Below are 25,490 nucleotides of genomic sequence, written 5' to 3'. Positions count from 1 at the left end.
CCGCAGATAACATAAGGACCCTAATCAATGCGGTTGATGTCACCTGTTATAAAAATTATAACAAAAAAATGAAAATAAAAAAACGTGTAATTATCCAACAAGGTATGTAATTATGCAAATAACTGTATGCTAATTTGGAAGGTGTAATTGTGTTAAGTTATGCAAGTGTATGTAAGTATGCTAATGTATGCAATTATGATAATTAGGCCCTGCCTCGTTGTATAGGGTTGTATTATCAATCGGGATAATACACTGAATTGTATGAAGTTATGCAAGTGTGATGTAAGTATGCTGATTAAGCTCGGCTTCGTTGTCTAGGGTTGTCTTATCAATCAGGATAATACAATGATTCTCGCTTTAACTTTTACTGATTATGTTTTAGTGTTTACGTCAGGTCTCAAGATTCAGATCTCACCGCAGGATACACTTCTTATAATTAAGATTATTACGCATGAACTTAGGACGGCACCACTCAGACTCTTCTGTGTCTCTAAACACAACACTCTAATATGCGAACTCTTATGCTAGGCATGTCAACACAGTACTCCTGGAGATGTCCTCCTCATTGATCCGTACATTTAACCCTCAATGATAACGTTTGTTAAACTGGGTAACAGAACAATCGGTTAATTCCTCAGAGTAAAGCGAGCATACACGGCGATGGGAAAAGTCCTTAAAAATTTGTGACAATATTCATACAAACAGCAATAAAGAAACATGTCCGGAAAGCAATAGTAGACCTCAATGAATTAATTGGTAAGATTATGCAATTAACGAAATGTCTTGGAACAATGGTGTGCAGCAGTGTGCCTGCTTGTCTAGCGAATGCTTATCAATTGGCTAAGGCTTCAATAAATTCGCAGACAAGATTTTGTGATTTTAACACAATAGTCTCCCTCTTGATTTGAAGCTTTCGTGACTGCAGGAATCCTACTGTTTGGTTCTTTTGGTAAAGTCACGTAGTTAGAAATACAATAAAATAAAAAATCACGACGTTTCGATCGCAACACAAGCGGTCGTCATCAGGCAAAGGAGTCAGCCTCTAAAGGCAAACTGTTTATAAAGGTTTGGGGATGGGTGTAGCCCAAGTGTATCAACAGCATCAGGAGCATGGGCGGTGCACGAGTGCCAATGCAGTAACAATTCCAATGCAGCAACAATGCCAATGCAGCAACAATGCAAATGCAGCAAAAATGCCAATGCAGCAACAATGCCAATGTAGCAACAATGCCAATGCAGCAACAATGCCATTGTAGCAACAATGCCAATGTAGCAACAATGCCAATGCAGCAACAATGCCATTGTAGCAACAATGCCAATGTAGCAACAATGCCAATGCAGTGGGCGAGAGAGCTGCTGTGGCAAGAGGTTATATAGGTAAGAAAGAGGGGGAGGAGCAAGGGGGGAGAGAGAAATAGGGGGGGGGGATGGGGGGGCTGCGTGAACTCTAGGGAGAGAGAGGACGTGAAGCTGGGAGGGGGGGGGGGAGTGGGCGGAGCTGGAAGTGGGAGGCTGGGAACGCTAGGGTTGCGGGGGGAAATTAACTCGGGAAAATAGACTCGTACCCGGAAGATATTATGGAACAACCATAAACAGTTAAGGTTTTACCTGGTTAATAACATCCTTTCAATGATTGATCAATTTGTATCCATCTTCTCGGTTAAAGTTATGTCTATGTTTATATATCTGGATGGCTTCATGAAAAAACCTTTGATAGTTAGCCCGAAGGTTTACAGAGTACCTTGATCTCGGAAAAAACAATAGCATGCGAGCTCACAGCGTTATAACAATGGTCAGTCACGGCAGAGGTATTGGTTCTGCCTTGTGTTCTCGAACACGGTCCGAGACATGTCGTTTCGTTTTCACAATGTAACTGCTCCCGCAGGTACAACTCAGTTTGTAGACTCCAGGATATTGCATCTCAGGAGTGACATCCTTCACAGATGGGATTAGATCACGGATTTTGTGTACTGTATTGAATCGGACCTGGATCTTGTGTTTGTTTAGGATTTTGGAAATCTTTTTGGTAACACCTGCTTTGTATCGTAACGTGATGGTTTTGATAGGCTTCTCAGGGGGTTGTTTTTCCATGGTTGGAGAACTTTGGAGTAATCTTATTCTAGTCCCGATATGTGTGTGTTGGTGTATTGTCTCCTTGCTCATCTCTTTGTGTTAAGTAGACGCCAAGGAGGGGCGTTTCTTGTACCAAAATTAGTTGGTTCCCTGCTGAGCGATGAGTCGTGTGTGTGGGCGTGTCATACACACGGCGCTCTCGCTCTCTCTTGGCGATGCTGCAGGCCTGTCTTCTGCTGGATGAGCTGAGTCGGCACGACGCTTTTCTTTGAAGGTGCCCGATTGCGCTCGCAGCTCGTCCGCTGGTTGCTAGTGCCGACACTCTTGCTCGGTTGTGCTGGTTGAGCGCTCTCTCCTGCTCTATGCTGTCTGGCGATGCACGGTTGCACTCGCAGCTCGTCGGCAGGTCGACGGGCCGACACTCTTGCCCGGTTGCGCTGGTTGCGCGCTCTCTCCTGCTCCGTGCTCTCTGGCGGTCCACGATTGCGCTCGCAGTTCGGCTACTGCTGCTGGTCCTATGCGATGCTCACTTAGTCGATGCTTGGCGCTTTTCCGCCCTTTCTCCAGGTTGATTGCTTGTCGTTGCTCGTCACTCTTTCTCTCTTGCTGCAGCTGCTAGTGGGAGCTGGCATTCAATGTAGAATAAAACTTTCAGCGATACTTTGTCTGTTAGCGCCAAACGTACTCGGTGACACATCGCCACTCTGCAAGCCTCGCCATCCTGTGTCGATTGCGGGGCCCACCCCCGGAGCTTACTGCAGCAAGACTCAATTTCCGTTGACTTCGTAGACTCGTGGCTTCTGCCGATGCAGCTCCCTATCGGGGGAAGATTCCCGGAGCGTGCCACTTGCAGAACTGAATTGTGTGTGTTGTGTCCCTGCTTATATCTTAAATTCTCTCCCCTCGGCTTGCCTTCTCACAAATGACCGGAATTCCTTTGATTTCACTCTCAGCTTGTGGGAGCAGTTGTTTGTCCGGTGTACGTTGTGTGTGTGTGTGTGTTCTGATTTATTATGCAATCTGTTAAGTCTCATCAAGGCCTGGTTCCTTTCCCCCTCCTCAAGCCATCTCGCCAACTGTGGAAACAGATGCTTTCAATTGTCCCTAAGTGTGTTTTTCTAGTTTACCAACTTCTGCAATGATTAATCTGGAAGGAGGGAGGGGTTCATTTTGCCCGGTTGCGTTCTCCCCCCCTCTTCCCTCGCCATTGGAGGTGTTACATTTTCTTGTCTCTCACAAAGAGGGGCGCTGTCTCTTGAAGTGTGACCTCCCGTTACCATGTTTTCTGTTCACTCTTATGGGTTGTGAGTTGAGAGAAAAAGAAACATTATTTTCCACCCCTTATCTTAGTGTGTATCCCTTTTGGCGGTGTTGACTCTTTAAGTGACTCAAGGTATATTTTGAGCAGTGTTTACAGTACGCCTGGTTTAGAATTTCTTCATGGTGTTTGATATCTCAAGGGGAGGCGCCCTCCCTGCATGTGTGATTTATTGCTTCCATGTCCTTCTGGAAGACAAATGCGGATGGGAGGCTCTGATTCTATGGAATACATATTATCTTGGTCGTGTGTTATTGACCTGTTTCGCATTGTTTTTCTTCTGGATGACCCTCTGTCTAATACTTTATAATTATCAATTGATTTATGTTAAACCAAGATTTGTGATCTACCATAGTTGTTACCTCAGGTATTCTGATGGTTGTATTAAGCTTTGTTCTTTGTCCATGTCGCCAGGGATCTGTGCTTCTTATTCTCGAGTTATATTTTAATATCCTGAGGTTGGAGATATAACTAAGTTTTGACTTAAGCTTTCGTGATTGCTAGAACTCATATTCCTTGGTTCTTTCGGTAAAGTCACATAGATAGAAAGATACAATAAAAACAATATATAGGTGAATAAGATTAAAATAAGGTAAGTAATAAATAAAAGCCACTAATGTAGACCTTAGTCTGGTTCTTAATCTGGGTGAGTGTGTTGGTAGTCTATGATGTAGACTTATTCTTGTCGCGAAGTTTTGAACTTTACCGTTAACTAAAATAAACTACAAAAAACGTTGTCTGTTCGGTTCTCGCCGCTCGGGAAGAATTCTGGCGCCTATTGTTTGTACGTGCTTTGTGGCGGTCTTTGAAGCCGTGTAGAGATTTCCCCATAATCTCATTAGCAACCCCCCCTCTCCCCCTTTTGCACCGGTTTTTATTTTTTTATTACATTTTATGGCTACTTCCTTGCCTGGTGTAGCTTGTGGGAGGCAGCTGCTGTTTGAGGGGAGGGTGTTTGTGTCGCCACCTTTTTGCCCCAAGCGACACCCCGATCTATTATTATATAAAAACAAATATTGGCAGAATTATTCTTAATGTAATATTTGGAAAAAAGGCCTATATATACAATACACCACAAAATACAAAATAGAAGTTCCTGTTCAGTACCATGGAAGAAATAGGGATACTGACCCGATTCGTCAATTGGTGCCATATATTGTACTCGCCACCCCTGCACAACGGTCTCCACCAACGGAATCATTTAAAGAAGGTTCACACTCACACGTGGAATTCTCCCTCCTGTGCGTGCTATCCATAGAGGCCCTGGCTGAGAAGATTAGAAAAAGCATAGAGATAAAAGTGCTGTCCTGTGGGGATTGAGTAAATCAAATACATCTCTATGCAGACAATATAATATTAACCATCAACGAGCCTGTAACCTCAATCCTGGCTCTCCTGAAGGAGATTAAGGAATATGGAGAAATGGCAGGATATAAGCTAAATGTAAACAAATCATAACTAATTACCATCTCCCAGACTCTCAAGGCCTCCCAATTAAATTCTGCCCCTTCAAATGGTGCCTTCAGAGGATTAAATATCTCGGAGTCATTATTCCGAGTCGGCTGAGTGAGCTTTTTAAGGTGAACTTCTCCCATCTACCCCAATAGATCCAAACTTCCCTGGCAGTGTGGAATGATATCCCATTGTCTCTTCCTAACAGGGTGCACTTGATTACAATGTTGACCTTCCCAAATATATTGCACCACCTGAGAATGATTCCAACCCAGAAAATGACGGGACCAATTCATGTATCAAGTCCCTGGCCGTGCTTTGCTTGCTCGAGACTGACATCTTGGGGAAGATGCCCCTAATAATTTTGATCGATCAAGGTTGCCTTGAGTTGCCATCGGGCCGTCAAATGGCCTTTTTGCTTTCTCCCATTCGAATGTGCATGGCCACACTACTGTACAAGCGCTTGCGAGTAAGACCGTAAAGATTCCCCCCGGCGTGAAAATGTTAGTTCCTTTATGATTGCGCAAGCTGCTAGACCAGGAGGCGACTGCGGGAGGAATTCTCCTAGGACCCTCAAACAAAGCCATTCGGAAGTTGACGTTGGTAGGCGCCCAGATTCTGGTTATCCAATGACCAGGAACCGTTCATTCAAGTCTTGAATGCAGGGTTGGACACGTCTGTCATTCAGGAGGGCACCGTGCTAGCCCACACATCACCCGCGCTTCATGAGGGAAACATCGATGGCGGTAAGGGGGCCGTTTCAAATACGAAGCCGCAACAGGTTTCTGATGGATACATTTTGTTCCGAAAATTCTGCGGCCAATCGGGCTGCTACATCCTCAACTGCCCCCTACTCTGCCAGCCCCAGAGACGTCTACCATGGCATATACTCTGCTGGCAGAGGGCTACTATACCCACTATTCTTCTCTCTGTCGGTAGTTGGCACTAGGCGCCGTAGTGACCCATTATATGTCACTACACATGTAATAGACACCCACTGTGAACCAGTTAACTACACAGAACATTTATACGGTTGGTTGGCATTATATATTATATTTTGTTCAGTCATCTTCACGAAGAATATATACACGTGTGCAATATGAGTTTAATGTGTGAAATTATGCACGTCAGTTATGTCGCCATATTTAGATCGGTGGAAGATTGAGGCATCATGCCACGATTGAGCCATTTAATGTATGTACGCTCTTCGTTAATAAAATATAAGTGTATGCTTTCAGTTTAAATTCTTCATCATCATCGGACATGTTTAATCCACTGCTCGATGAATACCGATTGAATTACCAGCTAATGCTCACACACGTGTGTGGTGACGTGGAATGAGTCACTGGAGCGCGTGCCGGTGGGAGATTGGTAGACAATGGCATTAGGACTATCAGCCCGTTCTACCAGCTGCAGCTGTGGGCAAAGCATGAAGCCATCTGAAGGATCCAGAGGGGTGCAGGGCCGAGGGTGGAGCCTGGCCACGCTTTTCAGGATATAAGGCGAGCTCCAACTCACAGTCGGGGCAGCTGACGATCTGGAATGGAATTCGTCGTGCTGTCGTAATTGTGATCTTCACCCTCTTCAAGCTGTGGGTTTGGCAGCATGTTGGCTGTCCCGACCCGGTGTGTGGTTATCCCCTAAGGCACTGAAGTTCGGAATAAAAGAGATAAAGTACCTCCTATTAGTGTCTGTGAACTAGAACACGACATTTGGTGTCAGGCGTGTTAACGAATTTTTTTTATGTTTTAGGGTTGTTATGATTTTTTTTTCTTCGAATCCTTGAGGGGGAAATAGACTATGCTGAAACACGTGAAGAGGAAGGCTCTCACCCGTATACCCTCGGGCAAGGAGGATTCCCGGGCAGGGCTGGCAACCGGGACCCCTTGTGGGGGGGCCCCGGAGTGGTGATCCCGGCGGGACAGCGAGCAAAGGGCGACGGCTCTGCGCTGCCGCCGGCTGAAGGGGGACTGCGGGCAATCAGCAAGCGCATCGTGGGGCTACTTTCCACAGTGTCGACCCTGGTGGGGCAGCTGGGCAGGGAACAGCCGAAGGAAGGGGCTGTGGCTCGGGGGTGGCGAGCGGGCGACTCCGCCATCACTGCCGACCGAGGGCAGGAATTGGGTCCCTTTAACCTGCCGCCGACAGCTCATCCGGGGGGACCTTCCCTTGTGCAGCAGCTGCCGCTTCTCAATTAATTTTCGGCTGCGGGGGGTGATTGGGCGGCCTTCCAGCGGCGGTTCTCCACCACTTACGAGCTCGCCGGGTGGTCCGATGCGGAAGCGCTACTTATTCTTCCCACCGCACTGGATGACAGCCTTGGCGGCGTTTTTTTTACATTCCGGAGGTGGACAGAACGAAGCTGCGTCAAGCGTACTCTCAGTTGGCGGCAATTTTTGATCTGCCGTCCAACGCACGGCAGACATTCGTAAGACAGAGTCGGGGGGGGGGGGGGGGGGAGGGAGACAGACACCCCGCGCTTTCTGCAGTGCACTGCTGTCGCTGGCCAAGGATGCGTCCCCAAAGATGGAGCGGGCAGGACTGGATTCTCTTGTGCTTGAGAAAATGTTGACGCTGGCTCAGGAAATTAACATTTATTTGCCGGCCACAGAGGAGGATGACCTGTCCTCGATTCAGGTAGCCCATTGCATCCATGCCCATTGTAACCTGCGACGACGTGCTGGGGTGACGGCAGGGGCTGGATTTCCGGGAGAAAAGGGCAACCAGGTGCTCCGAGAGTCTCCCTGGGTCTGCGTGTCAGGTGGTTGGAGCCTGCGGAGGAGATTCGGAGTGGGACAACGATGGGACCAGCGGCGAGGGGGGGGGGGGGCGGTCTTTCCTCTGCCTAGGCGGGGCCCCGTTACCTCTTTCATTTGTGGCCTACCGGGCCACATCTCCAGGGGCTACCGTGCTGATTTGGGGCAGCCTCCGCTCCTCTGGGTCCAAAGGCAGGTTGCAATACGTCACACACCCGGCCGACACAGCCACCTCATGCATCCCCATTGCAGTCCGTGTCAGGTGCACACGCCATCGCCCCTCATAGGAATACGGGGTATGAAGGTGGTGCTTCGGTGCATGATGGTTGGCAATGGACCGCACTGGCACACTGTGTCATGGCAGCGGGATCATCCACGGTATGTGGATTTGTGCAGGCTGTTGAGGTGCGAATACTCATAGATACGGGGTCATCCGCCACCATGGGTTCCGAGTTTATTTTTAGGACTCTGCCATAGATGTGGGTTGCCTGGGTCTGGTAGATAATCTGTGTTGCCGCTAATGGTGGGAGTTTAGGCATTGTGGGCTAAATCAAGGCATCGATACGGATTAGCGATATTGAAAGGACGGGCCTGGTGTTGGTTTCAAGTTCGTTAGCGGTGCCTTGTTTATTGTGGAAGGATTTTTGAAAGAGGATGCCCCTCTGGATTTTATTTGACCAGGGTTGTGTGGAGTTACCGTCGGGGCATCGGTTGAGAATTTTGGAGTCCCCTACTGAATGGTGTATCGCTAACACTGTGGTTCAGGCCCTGGTGTGTGAAACTGTTAGGGTTCCCCCGGGTGCACAGATGCTCATAACCTTGAGCTGCGGAAACGGCTCGACCAGAAAATCACTGGGGGTGAGGTTCTTCTAACCCCTTCAAATAGAGCAGTTCGTGGGCAAATTTTTATAGGGCATCAGACCTAGTGTGGAGGGCGGTGGCGCAGCGGTTAGCACACTGTAATGAACATGGCGACCAGGGTTCGATTGTCCAACACCAGTGACAATTATCTGAGCCGGTCCTGGGCCTCCCCTAGATTAACTCAACCTCTAATGAGTATCAATTACAATGTGTAAACAACGCCACTGGGGAGACAAAGGCGGCCAAGCATGGTGCTGGCCACACACCCCATTGTGTATCGTACCAGCCTTCATAGGTGCTGGCTACAGTAGGCTGTTCGCAATATATTGTATTTTAATTAACTATTGGGCACGTTGTTTACGTGACATACCTTACTGTCAGGTGATGGAGGGTTGCGACACATCTATACTTATGGGATCTAATCCTAAAACCTGTATTAACATGTTAAGCTGTGATCAACCACCACACTACACGTCTCAACAACACTCACTCACTGGTTCACTCAATCACGATTATATTATTGCGTATGGAGGCAATAAAGGGTGTCAATTGAATACCGTTTACCAAAAAAAAGTTTAACAGTTGTATTGTTATATTCTTGCTTCTTTCGGTAAAGTCACGTGGCTTTCATGCCTGATGATTGTTGTGTTGCAGTCGAAACGTCGTGAATTTTATTGTTTCATATTTTTAATTATTTTATTGTGTCCCTTATACGTGACTTTACCGTAAGAACCAAGAATATGAATCCCTGCAGTCACGAAAGCTTTAAATCAAAGTTATATTGCTATTTGAGATACTGAGAAATTTTATATGAATACAACTTAAGTGTTAACTAAAATCACAAAATAAAAGCTTCATACCAACACAATGCACCTAAATCGTCAAGAATATCCCATTTTTACAAACTTATATATACATTCACCTTATTATTCTAACCTTCTATTCACAACTAAGCAACGACCAGACATCAACTCTAATTACTAAATTGGGTCACGTGCATACGTGTGCTGATAACGTGACGCACATCGTCTTAATAACCCGGGTCAGGAAGTTTCTGTTAACGCCGACAATGGTATCTGCAGCAAAACGTCGAATAGAAAATTGGAAATTTTGCTCGCTTTTCAACATTTCGGCTATTGCTGAAGTGCAAAATCAATTGGCATGTTTTCCCAAGTGACGACTTGAAGTGATTGGCTCTGTCGGTTGGTGGAGGGTTATACTGAACATTGGCCTCTTACCTACCAAGAGTATAATGACATTTATTTTCGGCACTTCTTGACTTGAGTTTTCACTCGCCACGTCACGGAGGCCGTGATGGCGTGAAGGCCGTGGTGGCGGGAAGGATGCCGTGATAAACTAACTCATCTTACACTGACTCACTCGCACATCATTCACTCACACAACCACAGACCCATTCACTCATCATACACTGACTCGGACATCATACACTCACTCACACTACCACTGACTCGCACACATACACTGGGAGTGTCATGCTGCCAGCTATGGCTGCAACTTTGGTCGTACATGTTATAGTATCGTAATACTATTGCATGTTCACCAGCTCACTCCTTGTTTAAAAAAATGTTGCTTTGAAGGTCTGGCTCTCAGATAAACTCTCCCAAATAATCAACATTGGTAGTGTGCTTATATAGACTGCCTAGTGGGAAGGTTGTTGAAGCTGCATCTGCAGAGCTTTTTGGAGGCTTCCCTAAAGGTGAAATAGTTTTAGTGGGTGATCTAAATTGGAATTTGCTAAACCCGCTGGCCGTGGCCACAAATTTTGCAGATGAATTTAACCTATTTCATTTAATAAGTATCCCCACAAGACCCAACCTAAAAAATCTGGGACGGTCATCTCTGCTTGACGTCTTATTGACACATGCCCCTCACAATTTCACACTGACTGGTGTTCTGGGTAAAAACCTTAGTGATCACTCCATTTTTGGGGTGATATCATCAGTCAGACCGGAAGCACTCGGACACTTCAGCACTCGGGCATTTACTGATGATGTGCTTCACTCGGATATTGACATGGTCTGTGATATCCCCAACCTAACTACGGCTTGGAAGACCTTCAGGTACACGTGTCTCCAAATTCTTAACAAACATGCTCCGTTGGTTAGATTTAAAACTAAAAGCAACCACCCACCATGGTTTGATCCTTTGATTACAAAGCTCATGAAAACTAGGGACAAGGCTTGGACATGTGCTCAGAAAAGGAATTTGGTCAATGACTGGCTAGAATACAGGATTGTAAGGAATAGATGCGTCGAAAACATGCCTACTTTTCCTCCTGGAATCACATGGAAATGCCAGGATTTTCTGGAAAACAATCAAATGTATCTAAAAGGCATCCAAAACACATAATCTGCCCGTTGAGCTTAACCGAAATGGGGAATATTTTTCAGATCCCAAAAAAATAGTGGACAATTTTAACCTTCATTTTTCTGAAGCTGGTAATCTTTTTGATAATGTATTCGGAGTCACCCCTGCTCATGCAAATTCATACACTCTTGTCCAAACATTAAACGAATTTAGTTTCCAGCAAATCCAAGAAAGTAATGTTCTGAAACAACTGTCCTACCTCAAAGGGTCGTCCTCTACCGGAGCAGATAGTATTCCCATCTTTGCTCTACTAACTGTTGGTCACCTAATATACAAACCTATAGCCCATATTTTCAACCTGTCCATCAAATAAGCATCAGTTGCTCTAGAATGGAAACATTCCTATGTCTGTCCACTTCACAAAGAGGGCCCTAAAGATGATCCAAATAACGAACGACCCATCTCAATTTTGTCCCCGTTGATGAAAATTTTTGAAAAATTATTGAACTACCAAATTAGCAGTGTCCTGTCCACTAATGTACTACATTTAAAAAATCTGGGTTCTGAAAAAAATACAGCACCACAGCTGCTCCATTAGACTCTCGGAATCACGTTTACAGTAGCCTTGATACTAAGCAGTACTGTGCCTGTCTTTTTCTTGACCTGTCCAAAGCTTTTGATACAGTAGACCACAACACCCTGCTTAGTAAACTAAGTTGCCTCTGTTTTTCCGAAAACGCAGTAAAATGGTTACAAAATTACCTCTTCTCGCACCCAAACTGTATTCACAGATGGTTGGAGGTCAATCGGCCTTAATATAACAAAAGGGGTTCCACAGGGTACCATCCTTGGCCCCCTTTTGTTCTCTCTTTATGTCAGTGACTTGGGCACTGACCTGGATCATTCCAGGGTAAATCTTTTTGCAAATGACACGATACTAATTACTGCTGGCCGCTCTCCGGATGACGTGATTGCTAAGCTACAGGGTGATTTCAACAAACTACAGCATCAGCTAGTTGCTCTTAAACTAGACCTGAATACCTCCAAAACCAAGGTGCTATGCGTCTCACCAGGACTAAAGCTGGAATTTTATTTTTCCCCAATTTCACACTTTAAATAATTATCAAATAGAGCAAGTCGAGATCTATAAGTATCTTGGTCATCCTGGATTCAAAACTGAATTTTGAAGATCGCATTGATTATATTGGTAAAAAGACAAAAATAAAAATGTGTTTTCTGTATCGACACAAGCACTGCTTCTCCCCCAATGTTCCGTGTTGCATTGATAAAAGCTACCATACTGCCTCTACTTGATTACTGTGACATCGTGTAAAAATCAGCCCCAAGTACTGAAGCTTGATTCCATCTATCACTCGGCCTTAAGCTTTACATTGAACTGCCCATTTAGGACTCACCACTGATCTCTACATTGGGTCAAAGTTAACATATCTTAATGTTCGACGGCTTGTGCAACAGATCTTATTTATTCACGATGTACTTACAAAAAAATCCGCAGACTGCCTCCTGGATCTCCTCTGTTTCAAAGAACAAATTTGACCTCAGGTCTTCGCTCATTTACCAGCTTCACATTCCCTATTGCCGTACAAAAACTGGAGGAAGGGCCTTTGCTATTGATGCCCCCAGGGTCTGGAATGCTATTGCCAATAAACTGCAACTTGAATCGCTACCAATGAGATCTTCTCTCAACACTGCTCTAGAGGAGTTGTACACCCCTAGCTGCCACTACTATTCATTGGCGTAAAATAAATTGTTTTGCTCCAGATGACTACTGCAAAGTATTATCTGTATTTTGATTTAACGTGCTGATCTTAAAGGTGCATTGAAAAAATAAATACTCCGACTGATGCTTCTGTTGTGGAGTAACTCGTGCAGCCAGCTGTGGCTCTAGGGTTTGGTGTTACATGTTATTCATGTAGTTTATTGTAAAAAATTCGTTCAGTCCCTATGATCACTGTTACATTGCAATTATGGCTTTATTTTTTGGTTATTTCGAAAAGTTTTTTGGTTTGGACATGTTTGTAGTACGGAGTTAGACTGGTGGCCTTAATCTAAGTTTTCTTGTTGTTTGACTTGCATCCCACTGGGATTTTTGCATACAGCGTTGGTGTATGGTGCTTTTTCAAGAATATTTTGCTGTTTTTCCTGGATTTTCTGTTTGCACAGTCACTTTAAGATGTTTTCTTGTTCGTGTTTTTTGTTTGTTGCGGTTGCACCCGATTCGAGAGCCAAATGGCTCACAGGGCTATACCAAATAAATAAATAAACTGAAATGTATATCGTTAATACTAGTAGGAACCTCCTGGTTACACCAGCCCACAGGGGATTATTGTGTCCGTCCGTCGTGCATACAAAAATTGGAGGGGCTGGGTGGGGAGGGGCTGGTCACCCCGTGGTGCCCTTATAAAACTCAATGTTTAACTTACTCACGCCGACTTGTGCCCGCCCTCATAGTCGGGCATATTTGCGGAATACACCACGCCGCCGTTGACCCTGGCCATTGACCGAGCAACCCAACGTTCCTACCAGCTCCATCTGCTGCAATGTGTTTTGTTTAATTTGAATTAGTTCCTATGATTAATGTTCTTACATTGTTTTTATAGCTTTATTTTGATTTCGAAAACATATGGTTTAAGCCATGTTTCTTGTGGAAGTGTGGAGTTGGCTTGATAGCTTTAATCTAAATTGTCTTATGGTTGTTATTCTTTGACTTGCATTACACTGGGATTTTTGCACACAGCGTTGTAATACGGTTTTTTTTTCTGGAAGATTTGCTGTTTTATCCAGGATGTTTCTGTTTCGTGTCGTTGCTTTAAGATGTTCTCTGTTCATATTGTTTGTGGTTGCACCCGACTCAAGACCCGCATGGCTCACAGGGATATATCTATAATACATTAAACTTGAAACTAGCCCTGCACTCATACGACTGGAATCATGACTCCGTTGTTCCCCACTGTCACGCCCGCCCGTCCGCGTGTCTGCCCTGGGCCACAGTCGCGCCTCTCACTCAACCATCATTGCTAGCGTCACGCTCACCAACAGGGACACTCACTGGTGTTCCTCCATTTACGAAAGCGATGCTTTTATAAAACGCGCGAACAACTAAATATCAAATGAATTTTCCCATTAATTTAATGCAAACAAAATCGGGATGCGTTTCGGACATTCCAACTCCACTCCTTATCTAAAAATATACACCTATATTACTTTTCACAATGCAAAAGTACCCGTAAGGAATCTAAAAGATTTAATATATTTTTTTATCTTTGCAGGGAATTCACCAAAAGATTTGCATGTTGAATTAACTGGAGGTGATGTGGAGGCTTTGCTGTTGCCCTGCAGGGACACCGTGACGCTGTAGTGGACGGATGATGCAACCTCCACGGTGCTTCTCGTTTGATCTGGCGCGTGCCGTATGGAATTTCGTTCACGCGGAAATTCGATTTTGTTCATCTAAAGGTGTCCATAATTTGTCAATTGCATGAACGTGACATTTTGTAAAATCGAACGTTCGTAAATAGATACATGAAGCAGGCTACCTCCATAACCTCCTTCTGTTCCTCTCCTAAAGGCCTCACCTCTTCTCCACCGTTCATCCTCTTCCCTCCCCACACCCTTCAATTTTCTTCCGTGCCTTCCCTATACCCCTTGAATGAAGCCACATGCCGTCTGTTAGGGTCACTCATTCCTGGGCCCTTGCACTGCCCTTTAACAAAAAAAGTGATTTATATGCACAGCTTAAAAATTTAGCAAAAGCGTGCCTTGACCAAAGGCGCTCTATAAATATAAAGATAGAATCCCAGATATGACCACATCCAGCACCTACATGACACGCGTTTACTATCCCTATGTTAACAATAATTAGTAATTATATATGACCCCAATCCTATTGAGCAAAAGTTATTTACGGGCAGTATTCGGGTTACGAACCTAGTTCGTTCCTGAGACCTGTTAGAAAGTCGAACGGTTCGTAAGCCGGCAGTTCGGTTTGCAATTGCGAATTCGCGTTTTTAATCAATGTTTTTCTTTTTTATATTTCATGGAAGCGGGCGTTCGTAAGTCGAGGACTTATAGATTTAAAGCTTTCGTGCCTGCTAGGATCCATACTCTTTGGTTCTATTGGGTAAAGTCACATACGTGACTTTACCCAATAGAACCAAAGAGTAAGTCGAGGACTGTTTACATTGGGTTAGATGGTTTGAGTATAAAGGCAATATTCAGATAAACTCACCACCATCCGTCAGAGCAAATCAAATCAGTGGTCACGTCGGAACCAATACCAATTAATTCTTTTTTTTTAGCAATCCGTCTGTGAATCGTTGGTGACCGAACTGAGGCCATCGGTTAACTACACCGGGAGAGCCATGCCAGTCACAGGCAGGGTGCCACGGTTACTAGGAGATGTTAACTACCTCGCCTGCTATGCCAGTTGTATATTTTGAGATTGTATGCCTCTCTTCGTGGTCGCTGGGATTGTTCTCCATATTTGGAATCGACGTGCGTTCGGGGTATTTGGCTGCAGCTATACATTTACGTGATAAAGTATCCACTTCGTTGCGCTATTATTTGTGGCCAGGTCGCTTATTTAAAAAAAAGCTGTGTAGCTTAGTGAGCCTTACCTGGTAAAATAAAAAGTTTAGTTTCGGTAGCCGGGGGTTGAACCAAGCTTCTCAATGGTACCAGTCCAGCGCTGATCTCTGAGCAACCTGGCTGCCTCTCTAAATGTCGACATGACTACGCGATGTGGCATTATTTCAAGCGGCTGATGCATACGCATTCATTTATTTGGATGTGGCAATGCTAAAGTGAGTGGTGCGGTATTGATTAGCGCGCTAAGATGTGAACCCAGCAATTTGTAGATTGAGGTTGGTTTACTCCAGATAACAATGCAAATTACACCAACGGCAGAGTGCAAACGCCGCTGTAAGTTGTGTGGGGCGCTATTGAGCAATCTGTAGGTGGCAGGCTGTTTCGATCGCCCGGAGGGGTGATTCATTGCAGGGCTGCGCAATTATCTCCATGCAAGGAGTCGAGAATACATGACTGATAACGGCACAGCAGAGGTTCAGTAAACTTTATTTGTGCAAAGTAAAAAAAATAGGCAATAAAGTGTATAATCAGTACTTAAATAGCATTGTGCAAACATGTTTTACAACAAACGAACTCTTTTCTCATTGCCATGAACTAAAACGTAATCTTGTCAAGTTTAACAAAAGCTATAAATCGCGACGTAAACTAAAAAGAGGCTGTAGGATGTATTATCAGGCAGGAGTGTAACCTACATTCATCTGGGGGAGAGGGGGGGTGCACGTTTAGCCGCTCACCACCGCCTTCGTGCTGTTCCACGTTTTGGACACCATGGGACCAGCCCGATAACGCATCCACCAGAAAGACAGAGCTTGGCGTGTGCATAACCACTATACGCGCCCAGCGAAGCGTGGACCTCAAAGGTTTGGATCGTTAAGCGTTTGGTAAGTGACCTGTTGGCCAAGACACTACCGTCCTCAGAAGGTGCAAGGGAATTCAGTTTTATTTACCAGTTAAACTACTGTGCTCTTAGCGCTTGTTCATACGCGACCTGGTCACACGTGATGATTGCTCATGATCGCAGTGGCCGATATTACCACACGTGGAAATTTATAGCAGCAGCCTAATCATCTGAACCAAGGAACCCAGATAAATACCCAAGCTCCGACCACCAAGTATAAAAGAATGCACCGCCAGAGTCCAGCATTGAACCAATGGCCTCCTGTGTACCGGGCGAGGCAGAGAACATCTTTCAGCGGTAATTAGCAGCGAATCATTGCCTTAACATTAAAATGATGCATTCACATCTCCAATAAAATATTTTGGAAACTCTCTGAAAGTGTTGCTCTGAATAGATGGCATTGTTGATGAAATGTCCCTTTCTGCGTCTTGTTTTATTTATCCATAGTCTCAATGTAAAGCTTCATATCTGTAAATAAACACCATTATAAATATATATAAATATGTAGGCATATATATCTGTCCATCAATGAACATGGAAGAAAACTTATCTTCCGAGCCCTGCACAAGTATTTGAACCTTGGGACGCTAGTTCGACTCCCACTCATGGCCACCAACAATAGTGGAGATTATCTGAACCTGTTCTGGGTCTCCCCTAGGTCGACTCGGCCTCAAATGAGAACCTGGTGCGGTAATGCAGTTTGACTTGGTGCTCCATGCGTCAAAGCTATACGGTGAATCGTTTTCTGTGTTTTGGTAGAGAAACCTTTCTAAAAACCAAGGTTTTCCATGTGGGTTGCTCGCCCTCAATTAATCAGGCATACAAAGTGATTTGATAAACTGCTATGGTTAACGGCGCAGTCTAGGTGTGGGTTTTTTTACATCCCCGATAGCATGGTTGGCTAAGTGCAGTGCAAAATAAATTCGACATACAAATAACAGCGTTTCCTTCATCTCACCACTGCTACATAGAAGCGACTTCTCTGTCCGTGGCCAGGAGCAGCTTCAAAGCTCATACATTTACTTTAGCCGATGATATCACAAGTGATGTCCACCGTTGTTGTACAGCAGCCCTTTTGACTGCATTCCATTGTAATGAGAGGCTGCCCTGCTGCAATTAACACATCACCACACTTGCGATCTAGAGGTCGATCCTTAGGCCTGGCATTTGGAGCGACGCTGCAAGCTTCTTAAATCTCACTGCCTCTGTCCACCCAGCTGCGTAAATGGATACAGCACAGTTGATCGATTGGCAGGTCGCGTGCGGTGTTGGGGTAAAGCGTGAGTAACTCCCACCTCTTCCAAGACATCTGGCCAGCATGGAAGAGTAGGCCAAATACACCACTCGAGACGGGCTCTCTAGAAATCCGTGTAGCAAGAGGCCCTTCTGCTGGTGGTGGCAACAAGGGAAGCATCTTGCAGGGCTGCACCTTTACTGACCGCACCATCATTGATAAACCACAACGCGCATGGGTCCACATACGGCGTGCGAATAGGGGGTCCCCGTGCAGCGTGCGAGGAGGGGGTCCAGGTGCGCCGTGAGTGGAAGGGGTCCATGTGTTGCATGCAGGGAGGGGATCCACGTGCGACGTGTGAGGAGGGCGTCCAGGGATCTGTTAGACAATCTCTCTGAGATGGCACTGCTGAGCGTCATTGTCGTCTCCATCATTGACAAATGCTTTATTGTCTCGGCCAACAGCACTGCTCCTTGACTGCTGGCATGACGACGACGACTCCACGTAGGAAAGCACGTGCAGCAGCGTGAACAACCTGCACGGGGGCAGAGAGGAGGTGGGGGGGGGGCACAGGGCACCACGATGGCGAAATGTCAGACGGTAACGGGACAGACCCAAGGGGCCAATGGTTGACCGACTGAGATAACTGGCAGATGCACCAGCTGTGCCCCCTACTGTGCCATCTTGTTTTTAGCTGCCTGGCGCTCCGCCCATTGTTGTGAGCATCGCTCCTCTGCCCTCCATTATTGCTGGTAGGCCACTGCCTCCAACTGCCAAGTAGCGTCTCTTCAGGAGCCTCCTCTAGAGAGGCCAATCTTAACACCGCTGGTAGCAGTTATTGGCAAGTCCAGTCATCGCTAAATATCCTCTTGAACCGTATAATTCCTTTCTTCCATAGCCCATTCCGTGCGCTTTTAGTCTGCTCTGTCCTGCCAAACAATATTTGTTTTGCCATGCGGTGGCTGAGAATGGGGGCTACATGACCCAGCCAACACAGCCACGCTTGCCAGAGGAACTCACCAATGGGAATGTGTCCAGATATTTTAAGAACCTGTGAGCTCCTGACACAATCCAGTCTGGTTTAACCCAAGATGCATTGTAGATGGGGTCAGCCTGAATGTTTCTATCTGGTGCAGATGTTCCTTTAGACGCCTCCACATCCTTCTCGAAATAACAAAGGGAGGGCATCAATGCGGCCAAGAAAACCCAGAGCTTAATATGGAATGACAGATCAAGTAGCTTCCACCCTGTGTTACGCAGCCAATGAAAAGATAATGCTGCCCGACTGTTTCGGAGCGAGACCTCGGCTGCCAAACCGGGGCTGGTCATAAGCACACTGCCCACACTCACACAAAGGCAAATACAAAGATCTACAGTAAAGCCTTAAGATACTGTTGAGGCAAGTGCTGTCAGCGAGTGGCAGGTACGGCACTGAGTCGACACGCACACACACCCCCTATGGCCACGCGTGGGTCTACACCCTCCCCTACTCCTCACCTGTGGTACAGCATGGCCAGGAACTGGACGATGAGCATGCTGGCGAAGGTGATGAGGAACATGAAGGCGAGGGGCGGCACGTCGATGACTGTCCCCTCGTTCTTCGTGCTCGGGATCTGGATGTAGAGGTCGGCTCCCACGAACTGCAGTGCCAGGGTCGCCACCAGCCACAGTGCATTGATCATGAAGTAGACGAAGGTGCCCTACACGTTGGGACAGACAGACCAGGCCTGATTTACATTGCATTGGACGGAGGAGGGGGTGGGGGGGTGATCCGGGGCTGTTTTGGGACCCCCTCTTTGTGCGTTCAATTTCCTCCCCCACTGTCCACTCCTAACGCCAAATGGTCACGTCTGTTATTGTTTTATTGTCAATATATGTTAAAGGATTAGTGGATTATTGGAACAATTAACAATACATTAGTAGGAATAATAAGGCATACGTAGTACAATGTCGTTTTAATATTCTTCTGCCACATGCCAAGTACGGTAAGTACTCGCTTAACGCCTGGTGTTCACACAACGCATTGTCACTGGAACGCAATTCTTCTGTTATTGAAGCATCTCCAGTACTCGCGATGACGCATCGCCAGTACCTTGTTTCTTATCTCGAAGAGTTCCTGCTTCACGCGCTTCCTGTGATCGTCGTCTTCCTCCAGAGGCTTGAGGTAGTCACTGATCATGCTCTTCCAGAACTCGTCTTCCTCCTATCCATTCCCATCCACGGGACAGAAGGTTCACTTTGTGCGATTGTCCAAATAACAACAACTTACTCTGATGAATGATATTAATATTAATGTTAATTTGTAATGCCCCATCACTGCACAGTTATCTGCTCGCTTTCGAAGAGAGACATAGGGAGCGACTCAGAGACACGAGGAGGAATCACAGATAGATGGGAAGGCAGCAACAATGCACACCATGAGACGGCGCTACCAACAATTGTCCAAGCTCTGCAGTCCTCTGCATATAAACGTGTTCTCGGCCAATTAATTATGGTTCACATGTGGCAGGAAACCAGAGCAACTGGAGAAAATGCACGCGTGTGAGCGGGGAACATTCTATTCCATACAGATGGAACAGGTGGAGTCTACATTTGCTGTACCACCCTCTCCTGGCGAGCCAGGGTGTGGCTCCTTTCTGACGCCCACTGGAAGGGAAATTTACAACATCATCTCAGTGTGTGATCCACCAACCACGTGTAGCAGCAGCGTAGCCACCACCAAGTCCGAGAATAATGACATCACTTCCTCTCCACTGCCGAGAATTGTTATCGAAATTGCACTGTGTCCTCGCACGAGATAACTACTGCGAGTGGAACTCTCCCAGAGCAATGCAGTAAAGCCCTACACGATAAAGAATGGCCCAACAGAAGCGGATATCACAGAACTAGTGCTGAGGTCCCTTTTTGCAAAGTCTCAAAGTCACACATTAGAGGAACGCACCACTTGTTTAAACGTCACAGAAAACGACACTCAGACAACTTACGGTAATATTTGGACATCTGAGCAATGCGTTGAACAATTAAGAGAGACAGGCAGCCAGGGTAGGGGAATGATGACTTCTAAATTAATTGCGTTGTTTAGGACAACAACCCCAACATTCATGTAAGATCTTAAACGTAAACATCTCGATATTATATTTATAGATTATTGTATTAAAGCAGGAAGGGCCCAACTCTCTGTCAGGCTGTTTCCCAATATATTTTCTTAATTAAAGTTGGTTGTTATCTTCTAGGCACTTACACACGAACTAGGAGAAAGATCAAAGATCCCCCGTGTAGTCTTAACAGACTTCTGGGGCATGTGCTGTTAGCGACCACCTCTGAAGGCCAGCACGGGATACGAGGAGGTGGGTGGCCAGCAACACGTCCGGCCACCTTTGTCTCTCCATTTGGGATATTTATTCACCACACCAAGTACTCATTTGAGGCTGAGTCGACCTAGGAGAGACCTAGGACCAGTTCAGATAATCGTCACTGGTGTTGGTGGCTGGGAGCGGGAATCGAACTCAGGTCGCTAGGTTCTAAGCGCAGTGCGTTAACCACTGCGCCACGGTTCCCCACACGTACAAAGACCGACACACAGACATAAAGACACAGACACAAGGACGCACCTGATCGAGACTGCACCTCTGCGTGATGGCGTAACCCTGAGGCAGGACGTTCTCAAACATGACCTGCATTTTCTGGTGGCGCTGCCACACGAGGTCATGGCTCCCTGCAAGGGACAAAGGAGGACAGCGATGTGCGGTGCGCTCCCACAGAGGCTCGGGAAAAAAGTTTACCGTGACTCAGCGAAGAGAGCTGCGCTGACGGTAGTGATTATTCTCATCGTTAGGCTGGTTTAGCCTGCAAGAAAGCCTGGCTGAGTCGCAAGGCTCTGTGTTCGTGAGGGTCTTAGCAAGTTACAGTAGTAGAGGGGCGATGTTACTGGTGAGTGTGGTCCCAATTGAGTGATTTGTAGGTATTTTTTCCGAAGTGTTCAATTTTGGCCAATACCAATTACACATGGGAGGAGGAGAAGATGCCCATGCAGAACAGGGGGAGAGAATACACAATCTCCCACGCTTCTACTGCAGCAGCAACATGCCCTCATTACAGAGTGCTTGCCACAAATGAATCACAAAAGCTTGCTAATCTCGTCTAGGAGCATTAACCATCACACAAACTTCGTTCATCCATTCATCATAAAAAGACGGTCACCACACCGCGTAATTTCAGATAGGCAGTCTTGTTTAACTGACAAGCAATGACTTCGCATTTGTTTGATGAAAATATTACCTTTGGCATGGAGGGCAAGGTCTGAGTCTGATTCCTCTGGAGGTCGACTTTCGATCTCTGCTCCTTCTGGATGCTCCGTTTGAGTGCTCTTGATGTCCTCTCGTCTCGCCTCACTCTCTGTTCCTTCTGTATGCTCTGTCTGAGTGCTCGCAATATCCTCTTGTATCGTCTCTGCTCCTTCTGGATGCTCCATCTGAGTGTTTGTGATGTCCTCTCCTCTCGCCTCGATCTCTGCTCCTACTGGATGCTCCGTCTGAGTGCTCGCGATGCCCTGTCGTCTCTCCTCACTCTGTACTCCTTCTGGATGATCTGTCTGAGTGTTCGTGATGTCCTCTGGCCTCGCCTCACTATATGTTCCTTCTGGATGCTCCGTCTGAGTGCTCGTGGTGTCCTGTTGTCTCGCCTCAAGTGGACGCAGCATCATCTCTCCGTCGAGTTCCACCGCACACGACTCCACTCGGCTGGGAGAGACAATGATAAACTGTGAAACTAAACCATTATTTTTATTTTACATGGTAAGGCCCACTGAGCTATACAGCTCTTTTGCAGAATTGACCTGGCTATCACAAATTATAACTCAATGAGTCGCTTATCACGTGGAAAATTACAGCAGCCAAATACTCTAATCACATGATGATTCTAAATGAGGAGGGAAAAAGCAAAGGACCAGGAGAAAATTTCACACCAACACTGGGAGAGAAATGAATAGACGCAGACTCCACATAGGCAACAGGCATCGTCAGGGCTGGGATCGAAGCCACTACCTCCTGCATACCAGGCGAGGTGGTTAACATCTCGCCACCACGGCGCCTAAGATACAAGCACAACTATAATCACAGTGGATAAGTTGGGACAAGACTCAGTATTGACCTGAGTAAAATGTTGTGTCGTAGATCCTCCTCCACCTGACACAGCCAATCAATAATCATAATCTGTATTTCTACTGCAGGAGGAGTCCGATTAGCTATGAAGCTCTTTTCAGAGATATCCAGTAGGTGTAGAGGGTTCGAAAGTTACAACATAAAACGATAGCAGTGCAAAGTATAGGAAAGATAAGAAAATAAATAAAGTATATGAGTGCAATTTGCATCAGTACATCAGTTACTGCCTATTTTTCAATACTACATTCAAACTTGGGCAAGGCAGCAAAACAACAGTCCCAAACCACACCAAGATAACACACAGTCCCTTAATAACATGGCACATAAACATTGAACTATCGATACACGAGAGGTAAGGATCAAAGATAAAAGCATGGCTACAGGCTCTGAGTGAGGTGGTGGTACCTTGAACTGTCATTCTCCTGACTCAGCGCCGAGTATTTCTTTGGATAGACGCTGATCCTCCACTGGAAGCAGTCCCACTCGAGTGGCAGCACACAGCATTTCGTGCCATTGCAAATATGCTTGCGTTTCTTCTTCTGCTGGGTCAGGAGGATGAGCATTGTGTTGGTGCATTAGGGCAGGGTCCTTCAATTATATAAAACCAGCGGGATGCGCACACAAGCTGGAAGGCAGTTTCAGCTGCTCGGTGAACTGGCGCCAATAACTGTCCAAGCTCTGCGGTCCTCAATGTATGAAGATTTTATTGGCCAAGAAGAAACCAGAACACCATGGAAAAAACCCACAAATGCGAGGGGGAAACATTCCGTTCTATTCTGAGGGAACAGATATAGTCCACAATTGTCATACTGCATTCTCCTGGAAAGCCAGTGGACACGAGTGGAACAGCCAAACTCCGGCCATCCTCTCACCAGAGGATTTTGGCTAACCATTGAACAAAGACGGTGACCACATCGCGTGCTTTTGGTTGCGCTTCTGCGTCCATCTGGAACCGTCTTCCTTGAAATATGAGGAAGCCATTGGAGCGATGTACTTTTAAATAATTTGTTCAAAACTGCTTTTTGTGTTTAGAGGCTTTCCTTCCTTCGCACCTCCAATTAGCACAGTTGCCTACACATGATGTGAAAGAAGTTCAACATACATACATCTGAACTGGTCCTTGGCTTTCCCTAGATTGAATCAGCCTAAAAAATAAATAACCAATGTGGTGTGTAGTAAACATCACAACAATAGAGACAAAGGCGGCCGGGCATGGTGCTGGCCACCCACCCCCTTGTGTGTCATTCCGGACTTCACAGGCGCTACTCGCTAACAGCATTTGCCCCAACAGTCGGTTAAAGACTACACGGGATCTAGGCCTTCGTGTTGGCAGGAGTGGGGCAGTTCGTATGTTACACTTATTTTGCACTATACGTAGCTAATCGTGCGAATCGGAGGTGCGGGACGGAGCAACAGAGGAGAATGGAGCGACACTCCAAATAACGTTCGACACAAAAACAACAACGACAACAACGATAATACAAAGTAACTCACCTCCTTGGGGGAGGGCTCAGAAGGCGCCTTGGTCTCACGCGTGCCCCATGATACGTTGTACATGTTGACCAATGAGTAGATGAGCAGCAGTAGGTATCCCGTGGGAATGCAGATGAGGTACAAGAATCCGTGCACGATGCAGAAGAACTCGCGCGGGTGCAGCGCCGCGGCGATGAGATGGATGCCCACGAGAGTGATGAAGAAGATGCCGCTGGGCGTGAGGATACCATTCTTGACAATGTCGCCGACCATAGCGAGCAGCGTGCCCGTCATGAGGAACATGTAGACCACGGTGAGCACCATGGCCACCTTAAAAAAAAATACCGGGTAAGGCCCACTGAGGTATAAAGCTCTTTTCAGAAGACACCTGGCCACAAATGATACCTCAATGAAGTGGCTCATCACGTGGAAATGTATAGCAGCAGCCAGATTAAATGTGGAGGAAATAGAGAGAGAACACGCGGACTCCAAATATATAACAGGCATCAGGGTCGGGATCGAACCCACGACCTCCTGTATACCTGGCGATGGAGTTAACATCTCGCTATCGCAGCGCCCCTGCAGAACGATGGAGGAAACAATAGTGATCGGCGTCGCCATCGTGATTTTTGTCCAACCACCACCACCACTTCTTGGGAGTTACTTTGCATTCAATTCGCACATTTCCACAAGGTCCTCAAGGTCCTGCACTTTACAAACAACAACAAAATAATGATAGCTCATTGGTCAAGGGGAGGAAGACCCAAGAGCTTTGGCAGCTCATTGAAAGAAGTGAAAGGAAGATAATGAACGTGCATCCAGGCGGGGTGTGAACACTGGCGCTGGATTGATCAACACACGCTTCTTAGTTAACAAGATAGTGCTGATCCAGGATCTTATCAACGATTGTGGACTCGACATATTGGCCACTACCAAAACCTCGATATATGACGACTCATCGGACGTAATTAAGTGTGAGGCTGCACCTAATGGATATGCTATTGCACATCAGCAGCTTCGTGGGAAGCCTGGCACCAGCAGTTCGCATGGTGATGGGGTCGCACTGATTCACCGTGGAGAAATCTGCTTGAAAGTCCTGAGCGACTCATTAACAATCACATAATTCAAGCTGCTGCTTGTGAAAATAACGAACAGCATGTGGGGGCTTACGATCGCTGTCGCCTATCGACCGTCGACTTCACAGCTGTCAGAATTATTTTCCTAGCTTTCTGGTCTGCGAGACTGAGACATTTGGCTCTCGCTACATCATCTGTGGTGACCTGAACTGTCCCGGACCGACTGGTTACTATGGTAAAATCAACAGTGATCT

The 25,490-nt window shown here is 46.2% G+C and overlaps 1 protein-coding gene across 1 annotated transcript in view; it reads right to left on the bottom strand.

Annotated features, from left to right (window-relative positions):
* Positions 1-15,866: 15,866 nt before the first annotated feature.
* LOC142908053 (chitin synthase chs-2-like) overlaps positions 15,867-25,490 on the bottom strand; it is a 28,346-nt gene continuing 18,722 nt past the window's right edge. The window contains exons 10-16 of the mRNA XM_076058223.1: positions 24,062-24,490; positions 23,093-23,229; positions 21,807-22,267; positions 21,140-21,243; positions 19,621-19,731; positions 19,026-19,228; positions 15,867-18,063 (exon numbers count right to left, since the gene is read on the bottom strand). Coding sequence (XP_075914338.1) covers positions 17,910-18,063; positions 19,026-19,228; positions 19,621-19,731; positions 21,140-21,243; positions 21,807-22,267; positions 23,093-23,229; positions 24,062-24,490 — 1,599 coding nt within the window. The 3' untranslated portion in view covers positions 15,867-17,909. The remainder of the gene's footprint in view (positions 18,064-19,025; positions 19,229-19,620; positions 19,732-21,139; positions 21,244-21,806; positions 22,268-23,092; positions 23,230-24,061; positions 24,491-25,490) is intronic.

This window comes from Petromyzon marinus (genome assembly GCF_048934315.1).
Source record: "Petromyzon marinus isolate PM22_M1 ecotype Great Lakes invasive population chromosome 68 unlocalized genomic scaffold, UKy_Petmar_22M1.pri1.0 chr68_unloc.1, whole genome shotgun sequence".
Classification (NCBI taxonomy): Eukaryota; Metazoa; Chordata; class Hyperoartia; order Petromyzontiformes; family Petromyzontidae; genus Petromyzon; species Petromyzon marinus.
Note: the sequence above shows the minus strand (reverse complement) of the source record. Positions and strands in the feature narration are given on the sequence as shown.